This window comes from Papio anubis, chromosome 15 (assembly GCF_008728515.1).
Source record: "Papio anubis isolate 15944 chromosome 15, Panubis1.0, whole genome shotgun sequence".
Taxonomy (NCBI): domain Eukaryota; kingdom Metazoa; phylum Chordata; class Mammalia; order Primates; family Cercopithecidae; genus Papio; species Papio anubis.
Genome location: NC_044990.1, coordinates 87,048,474 through 87,074,773, shown reverse-complemented (window position 1 = coordinate 87,074,773; position 26,300 = coordinate 87,048,474). Strand labels below are relative to the sequence as shown.

The window sequence follows — 26,300 nt, the reverse complement described above, 5'->3', positions numbered from 1 at the left end:
CCAACACTGCTACCGAGAACTGATGTAACACTGAGGAGGTCTTCTGAATTCCTCAAACCTCATTTGTCGTTAATTCTCAGGCAGGAATAACCCCTTCAGTGTTTGTCAGTGTCTGCTGTGTAAAGCACTCAGCTTTTCGTCTGGCACAGAGAAAACATCCCGCAAATAAGAACAGTGAATTTTCCTTTTGTGAGTAGCAATAGACAACATTCCTGTCATGCTCACTATGTGCCAGGCAGTGTTCTAACGTGAGATGTGTCTGTGCTTGTGTGTTCTCTGTTAACTCTCGGAACCAGTGTATATTACATACTGCTTTATAAGAAAAATGACACAGACGAAGTAGTTTTCCCAAGGCTCAAAGGTTGTCAACAATGAACCTGGGAGTTGAACCTGGGTGAGCTGGCTTTCAGAATCACACACTTCACCACCACGCTATGCAGTAATCACTGCTGAAATACCAATAAAGGCATAAAAGGCATGAAATGAATATAAAACTACAACTACTTAACAAAATGTAAATACTCCATGGCATTCTTTCACTGTACATTGTCATCCATGAGTCAAGATTAAAATGCTAAATAAACTAGGCAATAACCAGTTTTTATCTTTAATTAGCCATTTGGCCAATAGGTGGCACTAAATAAATGTATTAAGAGAAATACTGAGTGAAACAAAACTGGCATTATTCCGCTGCTCACCTTGATTTCAAAAACAATGATGACAACATTGCACAGTAACAAAATTTAAATAAAAATATAAATGAAGAAAATTAAATATATATATTCTCAATATTTACTTATTCAAATTTTATTGACTTTTTTTCTATTTATAATGTATGGTATTTTTTCTACAAATTTATGTCCCTATAAGTTGTGGACTATTATGGCAGGAGTTAATCTACTGTATTTTCTAAAAGTAAAAACTTGCTGCATCCTCAATAAAAAATACTAAATCAGGGGCCAGGCGCGGTGGCTCACGCCTGTAATCCCAGCACTTTGGGAGGCCGAGATGGGCGGATCATGAGGTCAGGAGATCAAGACCATCCTGGCGAACATGGTGAAACCCCGTCTCTATTAAAAATACAAAAAATTAGCCAGGCGTGGTGGCGGGCGCCTGTAGTCCCAGCTACTCGGGAGGCTGAGGCAGGAGAATGGCGGGAACCCGGAAGGCGGAGCTTGCAGTGAGCTGAGATCCGGCCACTGCACTCCAGCCTGGGCAACAGAGCAAGACTCTGTCTCTAAAAAACAAAACACAAGCCAGGTGCAGTGGCTCAAGCCTGTAATCCCAGCACTTTGGGAGGCCAAGACGGGCGGATCACGAGGTCAGGAGATCGAGACCATCCTGGCTAACACGGTGAAACCCCGTCTCTACTAAAAAAATACAAAAAATTAGCCAGGCGTGGTGGCGGGCGCCTGTAGTCCCAGCTACTCGGGAGGCTGAGGCAGGAGAATGGCGGGAACCCGGGAGGGGGAGCTTGCAGTGAGCCGAGATGGCGCCACTGCACTCCAGCCTGGGCGACAGAGCGAGACTCCATCTAAAAAATATATATATATTAAATCAATCGATATCAGCCCACTAGTCTGCTCTCTGAAAGCTATTGCATAGTAAATCCTTATTTAAGTGATTTCAATGGAATTGAATATTCTTAAAGTTGAAGTTCATTTGAGCCAGAGTTGGTGAAAGTTCCAGGTAGTTTCTTTCTGAAACATGACTTTTCTATTCCAATAAATTTAATGTCATGGAAAATCCCCTGCTTCCAGTGTTTGAAATTCAAATGCAGGGATTAGAAACACAACAGCCCTTCCTAACTGCTCTTAAATGGCTCTGAAATTGTATGGGGGAACAAAGCCATGTCTGTGGTGATCGGGTTCCACCCGTCCATCTACCAGGGGGTAAAGTGCACTTGAAGCACAGGACAAAGAATGTGAGCTTAGGCAGGCTTTTCAGATGGGCCAAATGAGGTGTAAGACTGACAGAAATACTTCAGTCACGTCTCTTAAGAATAAGTTTTTGACCTGCATATAATCGCCAAAAGTCATTTCTGGACCTCAATGCTGCACTCTCTCACTTTCTAGTTGTTACCAACTAAATCTTCCTCCTCCCCTCTCTTCTCCCGAAACCTCCTTCAGGGAGAGTACTGTCTGCTGTGACAGTGTGAAACTGATAGTTTCCACTCAAACCCTTTCACTTTGGGTTCTCTTGCTCCCCATACTCCACTGAGATGGCAATCTTTATTTTAGCAATGATGCCATTATTGTCAACCACAGGAACACTTTCTCCACTCCTCAGCATCTGCACAAAACTACACTGAAGACCACCCCAACACATCCTGACTGATATGGTTTGGCTCTGTGTCCCCACCCAAATCTCAAGTCAAATTACAATCCCCACATGTCAAAGGAGAGACCTGGTGGGGGGTAATTGAATCATGGGGGGCAGTTTTCCCCATGCTGTTCTCATGATCATGAGGGCATTCTCATGAGATCTATGGTTTAAAACTGCTAGTTTCCCCTGTACACGCTCTCTCCTGCCATCATGTAAGACATGCCTTGCTTCCTTCTCCTTCACCTCCTGCCATCACTGTAAGTTTCCTGAGGCTTCCCCAGCCATGCAGAACTGTGAGTTAATTAAACCTCCTTTTTTTTTTAAAATAAATTTCCTAGTCTCAAGTAGTATCTTTGTCGCAGTATGAGAACAGACTAGTACACTGACTTTTACTTCTCTTCATTCTTTTACTACACATTATTTGATAACTGCTGATCCAAATGACCTCCAATGAGTATTTTCCTAGGATTCGAGGCAAAATTGTCTCCTTTAGAATGAACCAGGCTCTCTCAGTAGAATGTACAGTTTGTGTGCTTGCTACACACCTGGTCCCGCCTGCCAGCATTCCCCACGTTGGCCTGTGTGATATTCCACAGTGGAGACTCACAACCAAATATGGCTAAACTGTGTCTCTAATCAGCTCATTGTCCTCTCCTCTTAGGGCCACCTAGTGAACTTTCCTTTCATCTTATCCTGACTTTCAAACTTTCTACTAGATAGCTCCATAGATCAAGGCTGTAAGGATGTTCTTTTCTACTCATTTCCTGAATTCTATTTTCCTTTCAGGAAGTACAGGAAGTACTCACTTAATATCATCAATAGGTTCTTGGAAATTTCTACTTTAAGCAAAACAATGTACCTTCTAATGCAACGAATTTTATCATAGACTAATTGGTATAAACAAGAGTTAAGTTTTTACAGCAGACAGGAAATAGTTTTGCCTCAAGTCACAGTTTACAAGAACCCATCAATGACATTGTGAAGATTTATCATACTGGTTCATCTCTTACATATACTTAATTTCACTAAACCCTCTAATTTTATAAAGATTTACAGTAAATTAAAAAATGTATTCAATGCTTGTATTTAATTCCTGTACATATACTCAGATGATTTACAGATATGATGGCTGATGATTTTCGTGAACATCTTGGACACTGAATGATATTCGTGTGGATAATAATTTAAAGGGAAACAATAAAACCATAGCTGACATGGAATTTAAGCCATGCTCAAACCTGGGCACTATTTTTTCATGAGACGAGAAGTCATTTATTTATGACATTTTTTATTTGTCATGAGGAGTGAATAAAACACACAAGTTAACCAGAATTAGTTTTACTTGAAATATGCACTGCTATTATAATCTGGACTCCCAGATGGTAATTGATTTGGGAGGGTTATATCTACCTGATCCAAAGGAATGCATTTTAGAATGTATTTGTTTGAACTAAAATTTAAAGCCAATTTACGTAAGGTAATCGAGAATGCATTAAAGAAATTATACAGCCTGCTGTCTCCCAAATGATCATTTTAATAGATGACTGTTTATAACTTAGAGGAGAAACTATTGTTCCTTGTCATTATGATTAAGTCATCAGTTTCTGTCATTTCTGTTAGTTAACTTGAGGCTATTTTAGGGCCATGTTGTTTTACATGTACTCTAACTCTTAAGCGTCAGCCGTCAGGATATTAACGTATTCGAACAAAGAAGATAGGTTATGCTATTTTCCCAAGTTGACTCTCAATGTTAAACTATTTTGAGCAGCCAGGTGCAGTGGCTCATGCCTGTGATCCCAGCACTTTGGGAGGCTAAGGCGGGTAGATCACTTGAGGTCAGGAGTTCGAGAGCAGCCTGGCCAACATGGTGAAACCCCATCTCTACTAAAAAATACAAAAATTAGGCAGGTGTGGTGGCACATGCCTGTAATCCCAGCTACTTGGGAAGCTGAGGCAGGAGAACTGCTTGAACCTAGGAGATGGAGATTGCAGTGAGCCAAGATCGTGCCACTGTACTCCAGCCTGGGCGACAGAGCAAGACTCCATTTCAAAAAATAAATTATTTTGAGCTTGCTGTAGAATTATGCAGGTGCTCAATACAGTATGAGCTTAGTAAATGGTTATAAATTAAAGTCATTAATGAACACACATGATACCATAGATATTCAAAAAACTGATTAATTATGCATTCTTTTTAAAGAGAAAAGTCTACAGAATCAGACATAAGCTTAGGGATCTATTAGAGCAGAATAAATTTTAAAATTACTTATAATTCACAGGTATAAAATATGTAAAATCACACTAATTTATTAATTAAAAAATCAGTTATTCTCATTTCTAAGTGAGGAATCAGATACTATAAGTTTCCAGAACATGCCAAGTAACCACCACCATGGTAGAAATCACTCTACGCTGTAGCAGCCAGATAAAAAAGCAGGTGACGCAGAAACAAACACAAATAGCACAATATTCATTGGGCAGTATATCTCTGTATTTGTAACTTTTGAACCTTTAGATGGCATTGACTTAGGAAATGATTTAAGTGTAGCTGTCTTGCACGAATGTAATCAGACACTTTGAAATATAAAATTATGACTGAAATGCAGGTATCCTTCTGTAAATGTGTGTACGGCCAGACACATGCCAGCATCAGAGGCACCTCAGTGGAAATTTCACACTGCATCAATATCACACTTTGAAATAAGTGCCAATAGAAAGTTTTATACTATTGTAACATGGCCTATGATGTGTATATGCATTATTTTTTGTCAAAGCAATGATATAGCACATATGTACATTATTTCTTGAATGTTATACAGATAATATTGATTTATTTATAGAAAATCTTATGTTCTGTTAGTATATATGTGGAATTGAACACGATTTTCCATATATGCATTTAGTGGTCTCTTGACCTGCAAGATAATAAACAAATCTTTTTAAACAAATGTGTCTTCCCTACACTTGAATGAAAAATAAAAGGTTGTAAAAAAAGGAAGAGAGGCAGAAAAATCCCACTGTCTAACAAAAGCAGGGCAGGTAAAGAAAAACTGAAGAAAATGTCAATGTTGGTTCTGTAAATCACATACAAGGAAACACACACAGGCCAAATGTACAGTCTCCTGATGACATACAAATGGTTTGTCCATTAAATGTATTTGATAATGTAAAGCTAACTAAGAAAGTTAACTTAGGAAACTGGGGGTAATTGACTGTGTCTCCTATACTGTCACAATACTTATTTTAGTGTATTCATTTATTCCCCACATAGAAACTGAGCTTCTCCCATGCTGTTGAGACAGCATCTCTGAATTCGAGGGACAGGCACTGGGAAGCCACTTTATATTAATAGATGCTTGTGGAATGAGAAAGCAAATGAATGAGACTGCACGGGCCAGGCTGAGAGGGATACATGCTCAAAGGTGGAATCAGCATAGAGTAAGAGGAAGGGGATTTAGTGTTCTAAGATTAGAGAAGAAAATAAAAACCACAACAAATGTAACACTGCCAGAAAGAATGCCGGGCCATGCCGATTTATCGGACTTGATGTAAGGGGAACAGAGACTCATTCAAGGGCTTTGAGCAAAGGAGTCTCTGGTGATACAGGCTGATGGCAGTTCACCAGCATCAATTCTCCTCTTCTTCCGTTTACCAGATGAAGTTGAACACATGGCTGCCTAGGTAGCAATGAGTCCTAACTAGATAGCAGCATGACTAAGTTCAAGCCCATTAACTGTGATGAGAAGACAGGCAGCGCCTCTGCATATGATGAGCCTTCTCCCTGGACTGGGGCTTGCTGCTCCCTTCCTCTGAGCAGGTGAGAAAGTGCCTGGGGAACAACAGGGTCTGGGCCCTACCTGACCCTGGGCAGCAGAGCTACCAACCATGGCCTGCCCCAGGAACATGCAGTAGAGGATGGCCAAGAATGGCAAAAGAAGGACAGTAACTTAGAACAGTCTCAACAATAATGCCATGTGAGATGACTCCACAGCAGCAATGACTGTGGGCCTGAAGGAAACTGGACAGAATAAGAGCTAGGAGTGATAGACTATTCAGAATGTGTTGGAAATAGAGAAACTTAGTACTGTGCAATGGCTCACGTCTGTAATCCCAGCACTTTGGGAAACTGAGGCAAAAACTGTGGATCACTTGAGCCCAGGAGTTCGAGACCAGTTTGGGAAACACAGGGAGACCCAATCTCCACAAAAAAACTACAAAAATTAGCTAGGCATAGAGACACGTGCCTGCAGTCCCAGCTACTTGGAAGGCTGAGGCGGGAGGATCGCTTGAGCCCAGGAAGTTGAGGCTGCAGTGAGTGGTGATCGTACCACTGCACTCCAGCCTGGGAGACAAACCGATTCCCTGTCTCAAAAATAAATAACAATAACAGTAAATAAATAAATAAAAATAAAAAAGAAAGACTTCAGTTTTGGTCATGTCTTTGCAGTACACTGTGGCATGTCCAGGAAGTTCGCTGGACAGGCAGGTCTGCATTTTAAGAATGAAAGGCAGGATGGAGATTAGGATCGGGAGCTGCTGGTGTACCCGTGGCACTGAGTCATGGTCATCAGCATAAGCAAGGCTATAGTATCCTCTAAAATACTATTTTATTTCAACCTTGGGACAATCATCATGAACTTACAGGTGTCAGGAGTGACTTCCAGAAGAAATACAGAAACGGGGAGGATTCCATCTCTAGGCAGAGGCCCCCAGGAAGCAGACTGTTGAGTTCCATTCTTTCGGATTGGTTATTGGTTCCTGTCCTGTCTGTTCCCCCCCACTGCTAGCTGTTCCTTCCAGTGGCCTTTGTCTTCTTCTGATCTGCTATCGTCTGAACAAACTTTTTAACAAAACTTGCTAGAACTATGTATAAACCAGAGAACCAGTCTATGGATAAGCACCTGTGGTGGCCTCCTTGAGTAAAATTTCTGAGTTTGATTGTGTGGAATGTTTTAGCTTTATTTCAGCTGCTACTGGTCCGTCTGCTTCCCCCTTGAATCACGGTCATATTTTAGATAGATGAAGTAGCGGGACAGTTAACACTGTGAGTGTTTCTGAATAGAGTTTAAAAACTGTTTTGGTCCCAAAGGTGCATGGCCTGCACATCAAAGTCTTTAAGGCTCGCTATTGCCAATTCCTTCAGATACACTGGAGATTTATTATCAGCCCCCAGTGATCCCCCACAATAATTTCTTTTCTGGCCAGCTCCCCAGAATGTCCTAACACACCCAAGTGCACTTTCTTTTTTCTTTTCTTTATTTTTTTTTTTTGAGACAGAGTTCTGTTCTTCTTGCCCAGCTGGAGTGCAATGGCGCGTCTCAGCTCACTGCAAACTCTGCCTCCCAGGCTCAAGCAATTCTCCTGCCTCAGCCTCCCAACTAGCTGGGATTACAGGGACCTGCCACCACACCTGGCGAAATTTTGTATTTTTAGTACAGACAGGGTTTCACCATGTTGGCCAGGCTGATCTTGAACTCCTGACCTCAGGTGATTCATATGCCTCAGCCTCCCAAAGTGCTGAGATTACAGTCATGAGTCCCTGCGTCCAGCCTTAAAGTGCACTTTCTTTGTGAACAATATCTACCTATATTACATGTTTTAGATCCAACTATTCAGAGCAAATACAAAAAGAAGGTACAAGATATTTTAAATATGTAAAATAAATAAATGTGCACTTAAACAATATTAATTTGAACCCAAGCTCAATAATTTTTTATTCTTTATTTCCACATATTTTGACCCCCTTGTGTCTATTATGATGTCCCCTCCCCTATTTGTAAATGACAATTGACTGAACATCTTCATTCACATATTTGCCAACCCAAACAAAAAACTTACATGTTTGAATCTGGAATCCAGCATGGCCCTGCTGGAGGCAGCCCTGCAGGTGAGGTGTCTTATGATTTGTTTGCTGGCTTCAGACTTTCCTGATCCCCTTTCTCCACTAAGGAAAACAGAGAGGAAAAACGTAAGTTTGAAGGAACTTTGTTCCTTTGAACAAGCTTTGTTCCTTTGAAGCTACTTTGAAGGAACAAGTAAAAATATTAACTGGAGATATTTCTCAGACACAGAAATGAGGAGGGAATGGCATATTAACTTGCAATGAGTTTGTGGTCTACGTTCACACTTCAGTTTGATGCATTTGTCTGAAATACCTAGTACATGTTTACTGTGTCATGTCCCTGATGGTGTTTCAGATGCTGGCATTACAAATAAATATGACACAAGTTCTGCCGTTCAGTATCTCACAGGGTAGAACCACCTAGTGCAGGTGAATTATGCCAGAAAGGTGTCAGGCTGAGAAGGAAGACATAACCGACTTGACTCAGCTTAGCAAGTCAACATAAAGTGAGGCGATCCCACGACAGCACGCTGTGTTGAGACATGCAGGCTCACACTTGGCCTTGGGAAAGCTGTTCATGCTTCATGGGCCTTACAGGAAAGACGTTACCTCTTCTGTGGAAAAGCTGTGACATCTTTCTGAGCATTCCTTCTCTGTTCTTTGAAACGAAGGTAAAGTACATAGCTACGAAAACTAAGGCAGTAAGGTCTTCAGATCTCCCAGTAGATCCTAAACCTGACCTGGTTAGGTTTCCTTTTCAGCTTGCTTTCGGTTCTGCTCTTCTCTAGTTTGCATTTTTCTTTAATCTAGGAACGATCACTGAACTTTTTATTTATAATGGCATCACTTTTGATACATCCCAGGCATTCTTCATTAACTCACCCAGTGTTTACAAATGGTAAATATTCTATTCCTGACACTAGATGACATAGGATTAACATAAAATTCCAACACAGTAATTACTATTTCACAGTGATCTGCTCTACAATAAAGTTATTACTGTACCCAGATGAAAAACTCATAAAAACAGCCTTTACTTATCCGGTAACCAGAAAAACTTTTTAAAGCCCTTTTATGAGTGCTTCCTTGGTTTTCTGCCTGGAAACATCTCTTTTAACAAAGTTGATTAAAAGTGTTTGCCAGAAAAGAAGTTGAAATTTAATTATTTTCTTAAAGTGTCGAGTCGTTAATGGATGCTTCCACTCACTTGTACAGACTTTTGAACTACTGGGGCCTAAGAGTGTCAACAAATGAGGTATTAAGTTAACATTAGAAAGCAAAATGAAATTTTTTCTGGTTTGGTACTGAGTTTTGGGACATCCATTCCAGGAATACTTGCGTTTTGATTGCTAAATCTTAAATTACCCTTTGTAAGTGCTCGTTTTGAGACACAATCGACACTCAATAATGACCTGTAAACAACTTACTAAGTTGAATTTCAAATGGCTAATTTTATCCTATTAGTAACAACGGAGAAAGCATGTATCTTCGTCCACACAATCAAGGATGCGGCAAAGCTGTATGAAAGCACACATGGTTTTGAAAGAAGAAAGAGAATCACTAAAATAGTAAGTCCTAGTAACCACAGGTGTGCACTCTTCAATTCTGTGTATCAGGACTAGCCATGCCGAAAGGAGTTTGCCAGCTTGTTTCAGGCAGACAGTCAGGGAAGGGTCCCCGGAGAACCTCCGACCCGCCCCACAAGTGCTTACATCAGATGTTTTCTGCAGATAAGGGAACTTGCACAGAGGCTTTGCCTAAACAAGCCTGCGGTGGAAAACTCCGTTCCTTAACACACGTGCAGCAAGGGAAATAAATCAATATGGAGCCGCTCAGTCTAAGCATGCGCACTGGAAGGACGGGGGGTGGAGCCAGCAGGAATTTGCACCATAAGCCCCGGTATTCAACTAAGGGGGCACCCGGCACCCCGCTTTCAGGACCCCTCTCTGCTGAGAGCTTCCCTTTCGTGTCATAAATTCTGCTCCACTCACTCTCTGGTGTCCACACGCCTCGTTTTTCCAGGGCAAGAACCCGGACCTAGCTGAGCTAAGGAGCAAAATCCTGCATCAAAACCTTCTTGAAACTTGATTGAAGAGAGATTTTTTCAAAATAAGGGGTTGGTACATGGAATCATTAGCTTTAAAAAAATGACCCAAAGGAAAACTAGTTCTGCAGAATATTAATGAGTTCTACTGGATAAAAAGTTCCATGAGCAAATACATGTGAAAACTGTTGGGTTAAACTAAGATAAACGGGGTTCTTCACCGAAACAACTCGCTGGCCGCTGTGTGCCCTCTCCCAGGCGGACCCCCAAAGCGCCTCGGCCTGCTGGTTCCTCCTTTTCTCCCCTCAGAGCCTTCCTAGGACCCACACTTTCAACAACTCACCTATAACAGCTGCAATGGTCATCCTAGAATTAAGTGGGAGCGCTCAAATTTACGGAAATTCTAAAGAAATAACTAATACATAGAAATAATCTAGTCCAGGGTCTGGCACCCAGTAAACTCTCAATAAACATTAGTTGTTATTGTCAACAGTGTTACTCCCTATCTCATCAATTTACAGTGCTTTTTCTAAGCAACTTTTAAAAATTTTTCCCTATTTATCGAAGGAAGACCAGGAAACTAGACAGATAAAGCAGATAAAAATAGGGTTGCCTGAGTCTAGAATGGGTAGAAGCCCCCATCTCTGCGCCTTTCTCCTCCTTGAGTCTAGAATGAGTAGAACGGTCAGGTGCAGTAGCTCACACCTGTAATCCCAGCACTTTGGGAGGCCGAGGCAGGTGGATTGCCTGAGCTCAGGAGTTCGAGACCAGCCTGTCCAACACGGTGACACGCCGACTCTACTAAAAATACAAAATTAGCCAGGTGTGGTGACACATGCCTGTAATCCCAGCTACTCAGGAGGCTGAGGCAGGAGAATCGCTTGAACCCAAGAGGCGGAGGTAGCAGTGAACTGAGATCGTGCCATTGCACTCTAGCCTGGGCAACAACAACAAAACTCCATATCAAAAGAAAGAATGGGTGGAAGCCCCTGCCTCGGTGCCTTTCTCATCCTTGACTCTAGAATGGGTGAGAGCCCCTGTCTCAGAGCCTTTCTCATCCTTGAATCTAGAATGGGTGAGAGCCCCTGTCTCAGTGCCTTTCTCACCCTTGTGTCTAGAATGGGTGAGAGCCCGTCTCAGAGCCTTTCTCATCCTTGTGTCTAGAATGGGTGGAAGCCCCTGCCTCGGTGCCTTTCTCATCCTTGAATCTAGAATTGGTGAGAGCCCCTGTCTCAGAGCCTTTCTCATCCTTGAGTTTAGAATGGGTGGAAGCCCCTGCCTCCATACCTTTCTCATCCTTGTGTCTAGAATGGGTGAGAGCCCCTGTCTCGGCGTCTTTCTCATCCTTGAACCTAGAATGGGCAGAAGCCCCTGCCTTGGCGCTTTTCTCATCCCTGAGTCTAGAATGGGTGGAGTTCCCTGCCTCAGCGCCTTTCTCATTATTGAGTCTAGAAGGGGTGGAATCCCCTGCCTCGGTGCCTTTCTTATCCTAGAGTTTAGAATGGGTCGAAGCCCCTGCCTCAGCACCTTCCTCATCCTTAGGATGCTTCTGAACCCAGCACGAAAACAACCGCTAGCACCCTGCTTTGAAAAGTAGAAAACTAAAGCGTGCACCCATCAGTCTGTGCCTCCATCCTCCATAGAATTTTTGATAAAATGCATACAAACCTATAAGTGCTCATTTTAATATTTAAATAAGCCTTTTGAATTCTATCCAGGTTCTGACTTTACACCATTTTCATTTCAGTTTCACTTGAGTTGTGTGCTACTGTACTTATGCGTTCAGTTCCAACCAGCACTACTGACAACAACTAAGGCACCGCCGCCGTGAGTATTTACAGAGGTTTCCCTCCCTTGTAAAAGTTTGGCTGAATATAAAATATAGGTCTCTGACGCAGATTTTAACATTTAAATGTTTCTTTTGTTTTCTATTAATTTATGAGTTAAATCTAGCACTACATTTCAAATTCAAAAAATATTTTGGGCCAAATGCGGTGGCTCATGTCTGTAATCCCAGCACTTTGAGAGGCTGTGACAAGAGGATCGCTTGAGCCCAGGAGTTTGAGACCAGCCTGGGTAATATAGTGAGATCTCACCTCTACAAAAATTTAAAAATTAGCCAAGTGTGGTGGCATGTGCCTGTAGTCCCAGCTATTTGGGAAGCTGAGGTAGGAGGATCACTTGAGCCTGGGAGGTCGGCTGCAGTGAGTTGTGATCATGCCACTAAATTCCAGCCTGGGTGACAGAGTGAGACCCTGCCTCAAAAAAAAAAAAAGTTTAGGAAGTAGAATTCAGTGAACTATGAGCAAAAGTAAATAACAAGAAACAGGCTGAGAAACCTTTGGAAAGAAAGAAAATTGTATTTGGGGCAGCCCTGGATTTTGAAGAATAGTGGCTTAGGTTCACTAATATTGGAAGTTTTTCTTTCTCCATGTTTACTTAGGTTCAAAAGCAAAAACTTTTTATCTAAGCTTTAAATCTTGAAACAGAAATGAGTTTCAGGTTAAGTTTGTTAATATTGATCCAGCTACACTTGGGGCTATTCCTAGTAGCCAACATATTTCTCCTTTGTAACGAGTCAAATGTACTTATTGCAAAGATATACTGGACCTCAAAGTGCTGAGAAAGTAAATAAAGGTAAACCATGGGAAATTAGGACATCTTCACCGCCAAGTCCCATGGCAAACCTGAGTGTGGCAGACAAGGTTGAGGGGGACTCACCTGAGGATGAAACACTGAGGTCGCTGCTCCTGGAAGAGCTGGTGAAAGGCTCTCTCCACACAGGAGAAGAGGTGAGGAGGCAGCGAGGAACACAGCTTCCCTGAGGAGCTGAAATACAGCTGGGACACCTGGAAAACAGGGCAGCAGCAAGCAGAATACCTGAGTGAAAAGGCACCAGGATTCCTCATCCCATAATGAGAGTGACTTATGTCCAAGATACAGAAGTGAATGAATTTCTAATTCTGAATCTCATTGGTATGTAAAAACATTTGTAAAATTACACCCTTCTCTGCACATTTTCAGCATGCATAATGACAAAATGGAGGCTTATACTTTATCCTTCATTACTTGGTCCACAGGCTTTAATTATTCTGCTGTCTTTAAGAAGAGCAACTCACAAAAAAATGTAGTTTAATAGATATCTGTGCAGTAAGCTGAAACTGTGGTAATTTATACCAAATACAATTTCTCTCAGCAGTATTTAATTTAATTTCAATACCATAAGCTAGCCAAGGTTTTAAACTTGAATGTGAGAGGCAGTTGCAGCTGAAATGCATGTAAGTTTACAAATTTCTCATTTCTAATTTCTTAATTAATTTCAGAGAAACGGTGATTTACAATTATTGCCATAATGATTCATTTCCAGTATTTTTAGTCCTTTTGAATTTCTAGTAAATTCCATTACTTTAGAATAAAAACTCAAGAGTAGGAAGACTTCTTAGCTGTGAAGAAATCAAAGTTATTTTTTATTTTGCAAAATAACTGGCCTATATCTTCAAAGATGTCAAGGTCAGAAAAGTCAAAAGAAGACTGCAGAACTGGTCCAGACTGAAGGAGAGTCAAGGGCATGATGGTTCAAAATGCAACATGCAATGCTGGTCTGAATCTCTGGCTCTATGGGCCTTACTGGGACAATGGGAAATCTTGAACAAGGTCTCTTGATTCAGTGACAACAGTGCATCAGTAATAATTTTCCCATTTCGATGACTGTATGGAGTTGACATAGGAGAATATCTTTGTTTAAATACCCAGTAAACATATTCAAGGTTGATGGAACTACGTGCCAGCAAAGTATCTTAAAATGGTTGGTGTTAAAAGTTGCTTGTACAATTTATCTACACATTTTACAGACATTTAAAATTATAGCAAAAATAATTTTTAAAGTAGAATATATGATTCACGATGAGAGTTAACTGGATGAATCTCACAATGTTGAGTGTGAGTGGTCAGATACATAACAGAACACACTATATGTCTTCACTTACATCGAGTACAAACACAGGTGACCAATCCTTGCTGTTAGAAGTCAAGTTGGCAGTAGCAGGGGAACTGTTAGCGTTTAAGGGGCTTCTGGAGTGTTTATAACTTTCTGGAGCTGAGTACCACCCACCTGCACACTTAACAACATAAGCACTTTCCTACAAACATTACACCTCAACCAAAACTCCAGAAAACTAAGGTCATCACACAGTGTGGTGCTGGTGCAAAGACTAGATAAATGGATCACAGATCACTTGAAACAGACTAGAGAATTGATGAAGATGAAACAGGAGAGTTCCCTAACTCTGCCCATAGCATGTGTGACAGGGGTGTGGCTCATCTGTTTGGCCACTGTGTGTTCTCAAACCCCTTATGGGAGGAGGAGCATGCAGATGGGCACGTGCAGGAGCTGGGGCCAGCACCTTTGGGCTCTGGCCCCCTAGTAGCATCTAGGGGTGGGTGCCTGCAACTTCTGAAGCCCAAGTGGGCATGTGTTACAGAGTGCTCTTTTAGCTTTGCCATGTATGGAAAGCTTAAGTGTTAAACAGTTCAGTGGAGCTTCTGCAATTTTTCTAGGGCAGAGGGCCAGTGTGACAGCTTTCTGTATCCTAAGCTCTTGTCTGGCATCCAGGAAAAATCAGATCACACATGGACTTGAAGGATGGTGAATACAGGGTTTTTACTGAGTGGTGGAGGTGGCTCTCAGTGGGATGGATGGGGAGCTGGAAAGGGGATGGAGTGGGAAGATGATCTTCCCTGGAGTTTGGCCATCCAATGGCCAATCTCTTCTCCAATCATCCCCAGCTGAACTCTCGACACTCAGATGCTCCTTCTCTTCTCTCCTTCTCTGGCACTCTTCTGCTCTTCTCTTCATCTGCTTGTGGAGCCTGGTGTTTGGGGGCACAGGATGGGGGGCATGGTGGGCCAAAGGCAACTTTTGGGCATGAAAACAGGAATACCTGTTCCCATTTAGGGCTGTGGGTTTCCAGGTTTGAGGGTGGAGTCTTTGCTGGGGAACTGCTCTCTTCTACCCGGTATCTCCCTGCCTCCTGTCCATGTCAAACATACAGTGTATGACCAACCAGGCTGCACTACCTCTCAGTGGTAAAAGGTGCTGCTGAGACGACTGATCGTCTATTTGTAAAGAAAACAAGTGTTGATCTCTATCCCATAGCATGTGTAAAAATTACTTATAAATGAATTTAAATCCCAAATATGAGCAGCAAAGTTTAAAGCATTTTTACAAGCATATAGAATGACACTCTTATGATTTGTATGTAAACAAGGAAATAGGATTCAAAAATATAAATTATAAAAAGAATGATGGAGCAATCTCAATACATTAAATTTAACAAGCCCTGGTCAACCATATAATGATAAAAAATAAGCAAAGACAGAGAGGTGTATAAGCTGTGCATATAATCAGTAGATGAGCAGCAATTTATAACATATTCCTACGAATCAATTTAAAAATGGAACTACAATAGAAATTTGGGCAAAAAATATAAACTAAAAAGATGGAAATAAATGAGAAAGGATAGAAAGCTCTCGATGCTATTTCAAACTATAAGATGCTATATTACACACAAAAGCCTAGCATAATTAATCATAGTTTAGTCATAATGATAATAATAGCCTACAGGCACTCTGTGCATGGTGCTGTCCTCAGCATCTCACAGACGCTCACTCATGCAGTCCTCTAGAACCTACGTCTGGAGTCAGATAAGTATTTTTATGTTTACAGGCAAGAGAACTGGTGCTAACAGAAGTCAGTGACTGGCCCAAGGGGACAGGGCTAGGTGGTGTCAGAGCTTGATTTCCAAATGAAGTTGTCTCTTGGGCTCGGAAAACATGTCTATACTACTGAATCTTGTAGTTTTAACTAATTGGAAGAATTATCTGGCAATATCTTCTAAACTTGAAGATTCATATTCAACTGGGAATATCTCTGTTGAAACTCTCAAACATGAGCAAAACGAGAATTTATAAAACAATTCTTAGGACTCTTTGTAAGAGCAGGAAATACAGAAATTAGTTAAAAGTCTATAATAAAGATTAATAGACAAATATAACTTGTTGTGTGTCATTACAAGAAAATTCTAGAGGGACTTTAGAATAAATTAGGTATAAAATTTTCAAGATGGAAAATTTTTGAAAGCATGAGGGCTGATCAACAGCTTTTTTGTAAAAGAATACGGTTAATGACTGGGCGCAGTGGCTCACGTCTGTAATCCCAGCACTGTGGGAGGCTAAGGTGGGCAGATCGTGAGGTCAGGAGATTGAGACCATCCTGGCTAACTCGATAAAACCCCATCTCTACTAAAACTACAAAAAATTAGTGGGCATAGTGGCACATGCCTGTAGTCCCAGCCACTCGGGAGGATGAGGCAGGAGAATCACGTGAACCTGGGAGGCGGAGGCTGTAGTGAGCTGAGATTGTACCACTGCACTCCAGCCTGGGCAACAGAGTAAGACCCCATCTCAAAAAAAAAAAAAAAAAAGAATATAGTTACTATAAGTTAATTAAAATATAGAAAATAGCGGTATACCCACTTTTTGAATGTATATATGTGTTCATGTATATAGTTAACATATGAAACACTGGATGGAAGGATAATAACTTCAAGATAACCATTATCACCACTTATGAAAATAAGTTGGTTGAAGTGGTATTTACCCTGTGTTTATAGAAGAGTATGTCATCTATCTAATCTAAGACATCATACAATTAAAACATACTGTTGTTTTTGTACCACTCAGAAAATAAATGTTACAATTAAATTAGGACACAGTGTTTTCTTACCACACCCTTACGGCTGCATCCCAATCACAAAAGTACATGTGAAAAAAAACACAGCACTTTTAATTTTAAATGTTTTTAAAAGAGATATGAAACCAATATGCATGGTGGGCACACCACTGTCTGTTGCATTCTGCTTGAACTTTTTTCATTTTTAGTTATTCCAGAAGTTGCAATGAATATTAAGAATAATTAAATGATAGTGATATACACATTATCATTCATAAAACTAAGGAGTTTTAGTCCAGCTTCATTTTCCAGCAGATCCAATTTCTATTCTTGTTCTAAAACCTAACTACACTATTTCACTTCTCCCCAAGTTCAGCATAGACTTAGACTCTAATTTGACAAAATGTTTTTCAACTCTCTATTTTGTAAATGAGAATTTCGTTAGATGTTCAACAGACACAAGAGACAGCCTGGATCATGTATCCATCTGTGTGTACATGGAGTTCATTTCTCTTTCTAACTATATATTTTTTCATTTTCATTTTTTTGAGACAGGGTATCACTCAGCTGCTCAGGCTGGAGTGCAGTGGCCAAAGTATAGATCACTGCAGACTCCATCCCCTGGGGTCAAGCAATCCTCCTGCCTTAACCTCCCAAGTAGCTGGGACTACAGGTGCATACCACCACAGCTGGCTAGGGTTTTTAAATTTTATTTATTTAAATCTGTTTGGGCTTTGATATTGTCTTTATGCCAAGTTTTACTAGAGAGTAGATGTGGGTGATGAGCCTTGAGTGTCTAAAGAAAGTTATTTCCTGATAAACTCATAACCTCTCTCAGCTCCCCTTTCATGTAAATCTCTTTCCCATGCAGTGTTACAGTTCATGCTGTGGAACAGTCCATTGCTACCACCTGGCAACACATTGCTTGAAGCTGATTCTATGCTTTATACATAATATAATTATGGAAATAATAATGACAGTGTAATTCTATAAAACATTGAGGATTTCTGCTTATGCAGTCTCTTTTTTCTGAGTGAGTGACAAGCCATCTAACTTTTTTATTGGTTACCATTCTCATTGTTAATATTGCACATTCTCATTGGGTCCAGCGAATAGCATCAGGGCCAGCCACTTCCTTCCCCACCTGTCTTTTCTCTTCACTTCACTGTCTTCTTTCCTTATTTGTATCATTTGAAACAAGACGATTCTTGGTCAGGGGATATTTTAAGCACTCCATTTTAGCTCATAGGTGAGATGACAAGAGCTCAGCCTTGCTAATCGTTGATGGACTCTGGTTCCAGGGAATAAGTTCCTTCCTTCCTAATGGATAAAGTCCCTCCTTTTCTTCACTGGTCATTACACTTCTCAATAAACCACCAACAGATTGCAGAACCCTGCCACGTTCATTTCTACAGCCACCAATGCTTCCACAGCTTACGAGAGAGCCATTGAGCCACTGGCCTCCATCTCTGGCGAGCCTAGAAACTTTGTGGAACCTCCCAGACGCCAATGGCTCCAAGTGCCCCGGGCTGCTGGTTTTGCACTATGCTATGAACATCTCACTCTGTAGGCCTGTGTAAGTGTCCCATTTGTTAACTGTATACCTATCTATAGGTGACGTATTTTGAGAAAGTATGTGTTTGTGTTTACAAAAGATCACATATAATAATAATAATGAAACTGTCTGCCTCTGGGCGCAGCACTTGTGCTGCTGAGAGAAGCCTGCCAAGCATTCACTCTGGAGTTGCATAACCTGGACATTAACGCTAGCTCTGCCACTCATGGGAAGACTTTAGAAAATCTGCTTAACCTCAAGTCTCAGCTTATTCAACTGCAGAGTCGAAATAACAACTCTTATACTGTTTTGCCTGCCTTTTGAGATGGAATGTGATAATACCTGTAAAGCCATTTGAGGCAGTTCTGCCATATAATAAGCACTCAACAATGGCAGCTGTTTTCATTTCCTAGAATTTCAAATATTATAGTCTTTTAACTTCTTGCTCACATCAAATTGCATGGTTCATTTCTCTAAATAGTCCTACATATTTTTTAAACCCCATAATGTGGCTCTAGACGATTCTTCTGCTCATCAGAATCTTACTAATTTTTTAAGATTTGCCCTGATCACATTTCTTTTTTATTGTGATACTTATTTTAAAAAAAAACCCTGATAGGATTTATTCCCTTCTAACCTCTTGACTTGCTAATTAGGACTACACACCCTCAATACAGCTATTTAATTGTTGTCCTCAGCTCGAAGTGAAGTATGTGATTTTTTCATTGTTATTTGTGTTTTGTCTCTAGCATGTCTACACAGTGCTCAAGAATGGGACACTCTAAGTATCTAAGGCAATGTATTTTCTTATAGAATCAACAGATGTTTGTTGGTTTGATGATGCATTTTTGTTTCTGATTTTAAGGTTGCTTTTTTGTAAAGCCCATGCAGGAAGATCCGGTTCCTTTCTATTTTCTCTTTCTCCTCTATATGTAACATGTTTAAAATGAATGATATTACATGTCTTCAACATAAACAGGCAGCACAATAATGGACCCTGTCCTGGTTGGTTGTACTTCCTGTGGAACTGCCTGCTGACTCGCCGCTGTGACCCGCATCCTGGCAGTGGTGGTTGTTAGCGTCAGATCAGCACTGCTGTGGCAGAAAGCAGTCTAACCGGGAGGCCTGCCCGCTGCCTTGTGTAGACATCAGTCTCGAAATGAAGTTTGCCTCAAGAGAGTTCTATGTCCATGATTAATAACTTGCTAGAAATAAAAATGAATATTATGCAAAGGCTTAACATAACAGAGTTCATAATGAAATAAAACTAAAATGCAGATGTTATATGTGAATTTCTTTTTAAACATGAAACAGAGAAGTCATTCTCCTGGTCTTTATAATCTATAGATATAATTATGTTTCATGTTTTTTTTTCTTGTAAAGTAATCGGCCGGGAAGAAATTCAAATATTTTAACAAAATTTGTCATTTAAAGCAACAGACATAATACAATGATAACCACTAGAAACAAAAAGAAATAAATTTTTGTTATGTGGCCTAAGGACAAGATTGTTTTAATGAATACCCGATAGGTGACTAGTTGATATTATTTACTAGGCACTAATATTGCTACAGGGAATAACCACTAATTCAATGTAAAATATATGTCCTTATAGCAACCTAATATCTATTATTTTATGGGTTGTTACCTATAGACAAGGAGAGCACAAACTATTTGATTCTACATAATGGATGCCAAGTTCAGAAGGACTAGACACTTTCGCCTTTTCTTATGACCTATAAAAAGCAGGTAATTTTACTGTAAGCTTTATATCAGCGCACCTTTTACCTGATACATTTTTTGTATTTATTTTCCATTTTTTCCATTTTCGTTTTATGACAGTTAGAAATGATAAATATAAAAGGTGGTCTGTGTGTGTATATACATATATATGAAAATTCATTTTATAAAATCATAATACTTACATATTAAATACTTAATTCATATACAGAAACATATTTAGATTTTATTTATATAATTGTATAAATTATAAGTTGCATTAGCTATTCTCAGTTTTAATAAACTATTCTGGTAATGATCTCAATGTATTGTATCTTATTCTTACATTAATAAACAAATATGTCTCTTAATGTGTTTCACCTTTTCTCTATGAATGTGTATTTCTGAAAAAACTGCAAATACAACGTATTATTTGAAGCCATAATACCACCATAGTGTCAACACTTTAAAAACAAACACATCACAAGTTAACAGTTTTTTTCCCAGCACAAGATACAATATAGTATGACAAGTTGTGTCATACTATAAAAAATTATTATGTTAAATTTTGGCTAATACTTAAAACTTTCCCTCTAGATCCATAGAAGCATCCAAATAAGAGTAATTTTTTTTAAATTTTCATTCAATTATTCAAAGCTGACTTTTGTCTCACTGTTAATTCTTGTTAACTCCACAATCAACTGTTACCATAAACATAAGCCAGAAATAATATATTAATAGTAACTTTAAATAGGGTGTGTTTCTCTGTCTTTCCCCTCCCACCCCTTGATGCATACATAATTCAAAATTTAAAGGCATGAAATGCCAAACTAACCTAGGTATTTGAGGGCAAATGATCGTCTGACACAAATGCAATAAAAACAGATACAGTCTCCTTCACAGCTGTCATGAAGCAGCTACTATCAGTGAAATTTTCCTAACCATGAACAATTACAAAGACTGGATCAAATACAAATCAAGCATCTAACGGCAGGGCTAGTAAAATCAGCAAAGCAGCAACGACTTAGGGAGCTAAGATCTTGAAGAAAATCAGGATGCACCGGGCCACACGGAATCTTTTCCATGCCCTCCTCCCAGCACACATTGCCACTGTGCCCTCCTCCCAGCACGCACTGCCACTGTGCTGAGTGTCTCTCAGCAGCATCACGGAAAGTCAGCCTAAGTGTCTCATGCTCAGCAGAGATTGGAGCAGCCTCACACAGTACCGGGAAGACACAAATCCAAGTTCCCGGTTCAGAAACAGAGGAAAGCCAAAGGAATATCAGCCCAACGTTTCACCTGAGTCCAGTAAGGCGGCTCGCCTTTTCGAAGGGAGGCCGGGCGCGGTGACTCGTGCCTGTAATCTCAGCACTTTGGGAGGCCGAGGTGGGCGGATCACGAGGTCAGGAGATCGAGACCAGCCTGGCTAACACGGTCAAACCCCGTCTCTACTAAAAATACAAAAAAATTAGCCGGGCGTGGTGGCGGCGCCTGTAGTCCCAGCTACTCCGGACGGACACTGAGGCAGGAGAATGGCGGGAACCCGGGAGGCGGAGCTTGCAGTGAGCCGAGATCGCCCCACTCACTCCAGCCTGGGCCACAGAGCGAGACTCCGTCTCAAAAAAGTAAATTAAACGAGACTTCACAGGGTCAAGGTAGTTTGTCTACAACTTGTGTACCCACTAGGAGGAAAAGTCAAATCTTCTTGGAAGGAAGGTAACATCTTCCTAGACCCTACGGTTTTTTTATATTGGAAGTTCAATATTCCATCAAAAATCCCCATGGATGTCAGTAAATATATCCATATATGTAAAATACACACACACACACACACACACACACACACACACACACAGAGTCACATTGTAGAAACAGACCTCAATAGTAGAATCATAAGACACAGGATTAAAAAACATCACGTTCAAGAAAATAAGTGGCAAGATGAAGACGAAGAATTTCACCAGGAGCCTGGAAACTCTGAGAGTATAAAATGAAAACGCTAGCATTGAAAAAAATCACATAACAGACATCAGCATTTTAAGGAATGATTCATTAGTCATTCCTTAAAGTTTATCAGCAGATTCAAAACAACAGAAAAGATTTTTTAAAATATGGCCAGGCAATTATCCAGACTGTGGTCAAAGAGAAACAAAAGTAGAAAACAAAGATTAATACAGTTTATATTTTTATAGACTTTCTACATATATATATATAGATAGATTTTTACAGAAAGAAATCACAAATAGATAATACCTTAAACTAATTGACAATGAATTTATGAAATATCATACATGTAGAATTCAGTAAAGCTACATTTAAAGTAATATTTAAAAGCCCCAAATACTTATTTTAGGAAAGTCAGGAAATCAAGGATATATCTATATAACACAAACAATAATCAAATTATACCCAAATAAATTATAAAGAAGGAAATTTTAAAAACTCAGAAAACTCACAAATTACCAACATATGGAATAAAAAGAAGTCACTCAAAAATTCTACAAATATTAAAAAGATAAATAGAACTATGAATATTTTTATGCCTAAAACTCTTGAAGATTAAATGTAACTAACATAATTTTTTAGAAATGCAATCATTAAAAACTAGCACAGAAAGAATATGAACTGTCCTATGTATGTCAAAGAAATTAAATCCAGAACTCAAACTTTCTCACAAAGAAAATACCAGGTCTTAATGGTTTCAGTTGTGAATTCTTCTAAACATTTAGGAGAGAAACAACACCAAATTTTCAAACTCTTTCAGAGACTAGAAAACAGAGTACACCTTCCAATTCTGTTTATGAAATCAGCATAATTTTGATATAGAAGATTTAAGTAAAAAAAAAAAAAGAAAAAGTGGAGGCTTATCTTTTTCATGAACATAAATGCCCTAAGCAAAATATTACTGGATAGACTTCAGTAATATAAAGACAAGGTTAAAACATCAAAAATGCAAGGTAGGTTTAATATTTCAAAATCAGGAATTATAATTCACAAACAAAATAAAGGAGAAAAATATTCATATCAACAATTGATACAGAAAAAATACTTACATTTGATAAAATTCTATACCTTTTCTGTGATAAAGACTTCTTAAAACAGCAATAAAATGAAATTTCTTTAATCTGATAACTGATGTCTATGTAAAATTTATAATTATTTTTATACTTAAGGTTTAATTACTAAAGATTTTTCCTGAGATAAGACATATATATATTTTAAAATGAAATTACTAATAGTTTCTGACATTATTCTGGTGATCCAATCCATTAACATAAGAACAGACTAATAATAGGATTTTAAAGAAGGAAATAAAATTATTATTGTTTCAGGCAATAAGATTGTGTACACAGAGTATTTTTAAAACACACTAGATAATTTTATAGCTAATAAATAAATTTTACAAACTTGCTAGTTTAAGGTAAGACTTTTAAATTGTGTTTTTATACATACAGGGAGCACACACCAATGGAAAATAAAATCTTTAAATGATTATTTATAACAGCATTTAAAAACATTTAATGAACACTATGCAAGATATCCTCCAGAAGAGCACACAGGATGATACACTGAGAGGAATTCCACATTTTAAAGCCTCAATAAATGAATATACTGAAAAGACTCAGTACTACTAACATTTTTTGTCTGTTTCTAAATTGAATTGTAAATGTAATGCAATCAAATTCAAAATCCCAGGGGGAGTCCCCTCAGCGCCCCAACAAAACTGACAAACTGATTCTCAACCTTAAAGGAAAAGGCCAGGAATTAATTGCTAGGGCAATTTTGAAAACCAAAGGTGAATGACTTAGAGTACAAGACATAAAAATGTATTATAATGGACCAATCAAACTGAATGGAAATTCTATATCCATTCATATATAGTTACGAGATTTATGCAAAAGTGCCAACACAATGTCCTGGAAAAAAGATGGTCTTTTTTTCCTTTTTTTTTTCTTTTTTTTTTTTTTTTTTTTTGACAGAGTCTCACTCTGTCACCCAGCCTGGAGTGCAGTGGCGTGATCTCGGCTCACTGCAACATCTGCCGCCCGGGTTAAAGCAATTCTCCTGCCTCAGCCTCCCAAGTAGCTGAGATTACAGGCGCCTGCCACCATACCCTGCTAATTTTTGTATTTTTAGTAGAGATGGGGTTTCACCATTTTGGCCAGGCTGGTGTTGAACTCCTGACCTCGTGATCTACCTGCCTTGGCCTCCCAAAGTGCTGAGATTACAGGCATGAGCCACCGTGCCCAGCTAAAAGGATGGTCTTTTTAAGAAACAGTACTATGTCAGGTTAATATACATTTTTAAAAAAATGAACCTTGACCCCTGCTTCTTACAAGATGTTTTCAATATGCATTAGGAATCCAGAATGCTTAAAGATCTTTCAAGTCAATAAAGATAGATGAACCAATTTTAAAGTTTTTAATTTCAAAGCAGGATAAATTCCTGGAATAGATGCATCACGAAACAGGATATAACTGTACAGTAATTATGTGAAAATGTGGTTAATATCACTGTTTGTCAGAGAAACACAAATTAAAACAACAATAAGATTCCACTATGTATACCCAGTAGAATGATAAGTAAACAAATGAAATTTGAGCAAAGAAGAGGAACAATTAGAATTTCTGTATTAAGTTGTAGATATACCTTAGTACAAGCACTCAGAAAACTGTTGGTATTTATCAAAACTGAATGTATGTATACACTTTCATGTACCAATTCCACTCTTTCCAACAAAAGAAATACATATGTTATCAAAAAAAATTTTGTGAAGATGTTCATAGCAGTAACATGCTTGCTTCAAAAGACAAAATCTCCATCAATAGTTAATTAAACTGCCATATATCCTCAAAAGGAAATGTTATACAGCAATACAAAAGAAAATAACCTATTGTACTCACTGTATTGCTACACACAAAAACATGGGTGAATCTACCTTCCATAATATTGAAAGGAAGCAGCCAGGTACAGAGAAAGATAGTCTGCGAGATTTCACCCACATAAAGTTCATCCATGCAAAGCAGAGGGCGACCGTAGTCAGAATTGTGCTGTCTTTTGGGGAAGTATGTCATGTTTGAGACAGGGCATGGGAGATATCTATAATCCTACTAATACTCTATTTCTTCATGTGCATGATGGTTTTTAGAGTGTCACGACTTTTATAAATTAGTTGAACAGAAGACTTAATATTTGTATGCTATGCAATATTTATATTATACTTCAATACACACAGTCACAGAAATATTAATTAGGACTCAACAAAGTGAAAGATACAGAACTGAGCTTTTTCTCAAAACCATTTAATAACCATATATCAGATTAATTTCAGTCCTTGGATGAAAATCCTGAAATGATCATGGGTGAATCCCTTGCTCTAGCGTCTCGTGCTCACATACACCATTAGATTGCACAGGGTGAGGCTGGCATAGGATTGGGAGGATAGAGGAGGGTAGGCAGGTTTCAACATAGCTTTAAAGTAACCATGGCACTGACTTTTTAATTTACTTTAATTTTACTTTATTCTATTTGGAGACAGGATCTCAATCTGTCTCCCAACCTGAAGTGCAGTAATACAATCACAGCTCACTGCAGCCTCAACCTCTTGGGCCCAAGTGATCCTCCTGCCTCAGCCTCCTGGGTAGCTGTAACCACAGGTACACACCACCATGGCTGGCTAATTGTTTTTTCATTTTCTTTTCTTTGTTTTTTTTTTTTTTTTTTTTTTTTTTTTTTTAGTAGAGATGGGTGTCTCATTATGTTGCCCAGGATGGTCTCAAACTCCTGGCCTCAAGTGATCCACCAGCTTTGGTCCTCCAAAGTGCTAGAATTACAGGCATTGAACCACTAAGTTCAGCCAGAATTGACTTTTGATAAGATGGGTGGAGGGTGGGGTGGTGGATGCACTCTTGTTCTCATGAACTTTTTCTGTGAAAATACATATTTGATTTCCTAGGAAGTTGGAGGAATTTCTAATTTTCTCTCTCCTCTCTGTCCTCCTCCCTGCTCACAACATCTATGAGCGAGCCCCAGCTTCAGGAACATATACCCACTCCCTGCCTCCTGGTTTTGGGCAGGCTCCTGT

The 26,300-nt window shown here is 39.4% G+C and overlaps 1 protein-coding gene across 4 annotated transcripts in view; it reads right to left on the bottom strand.

Moving 5' to 3' along the window:
* MYO16 (myosin XVI) overlaps positions 1–26,300 on the bottom strand; it is a 574,351-nt gene that overhangs the window by 307,859 nt on the left and 240,192 nt on the right. For all 4 annotated transcript variants that reach the window (XM_021929768.2, XM_021929769.2, XM_003914068.5 and 1 more), the window contains exons 13-14: positions 12,933–13,060; positions 8,164–8,269 (exon numbers count right to left, since the gene is read on the bottom strand). In XM_021929768.2, the coding sequence (XP_021785460.2) occupies positions 8,164–8,269; positions 12,933–13,060 (234 nt within the window). The remainder of the gene's footprint in view (positions 1–8,163; positions 8,270–12,932; positions 13,061–26,300) is intronic.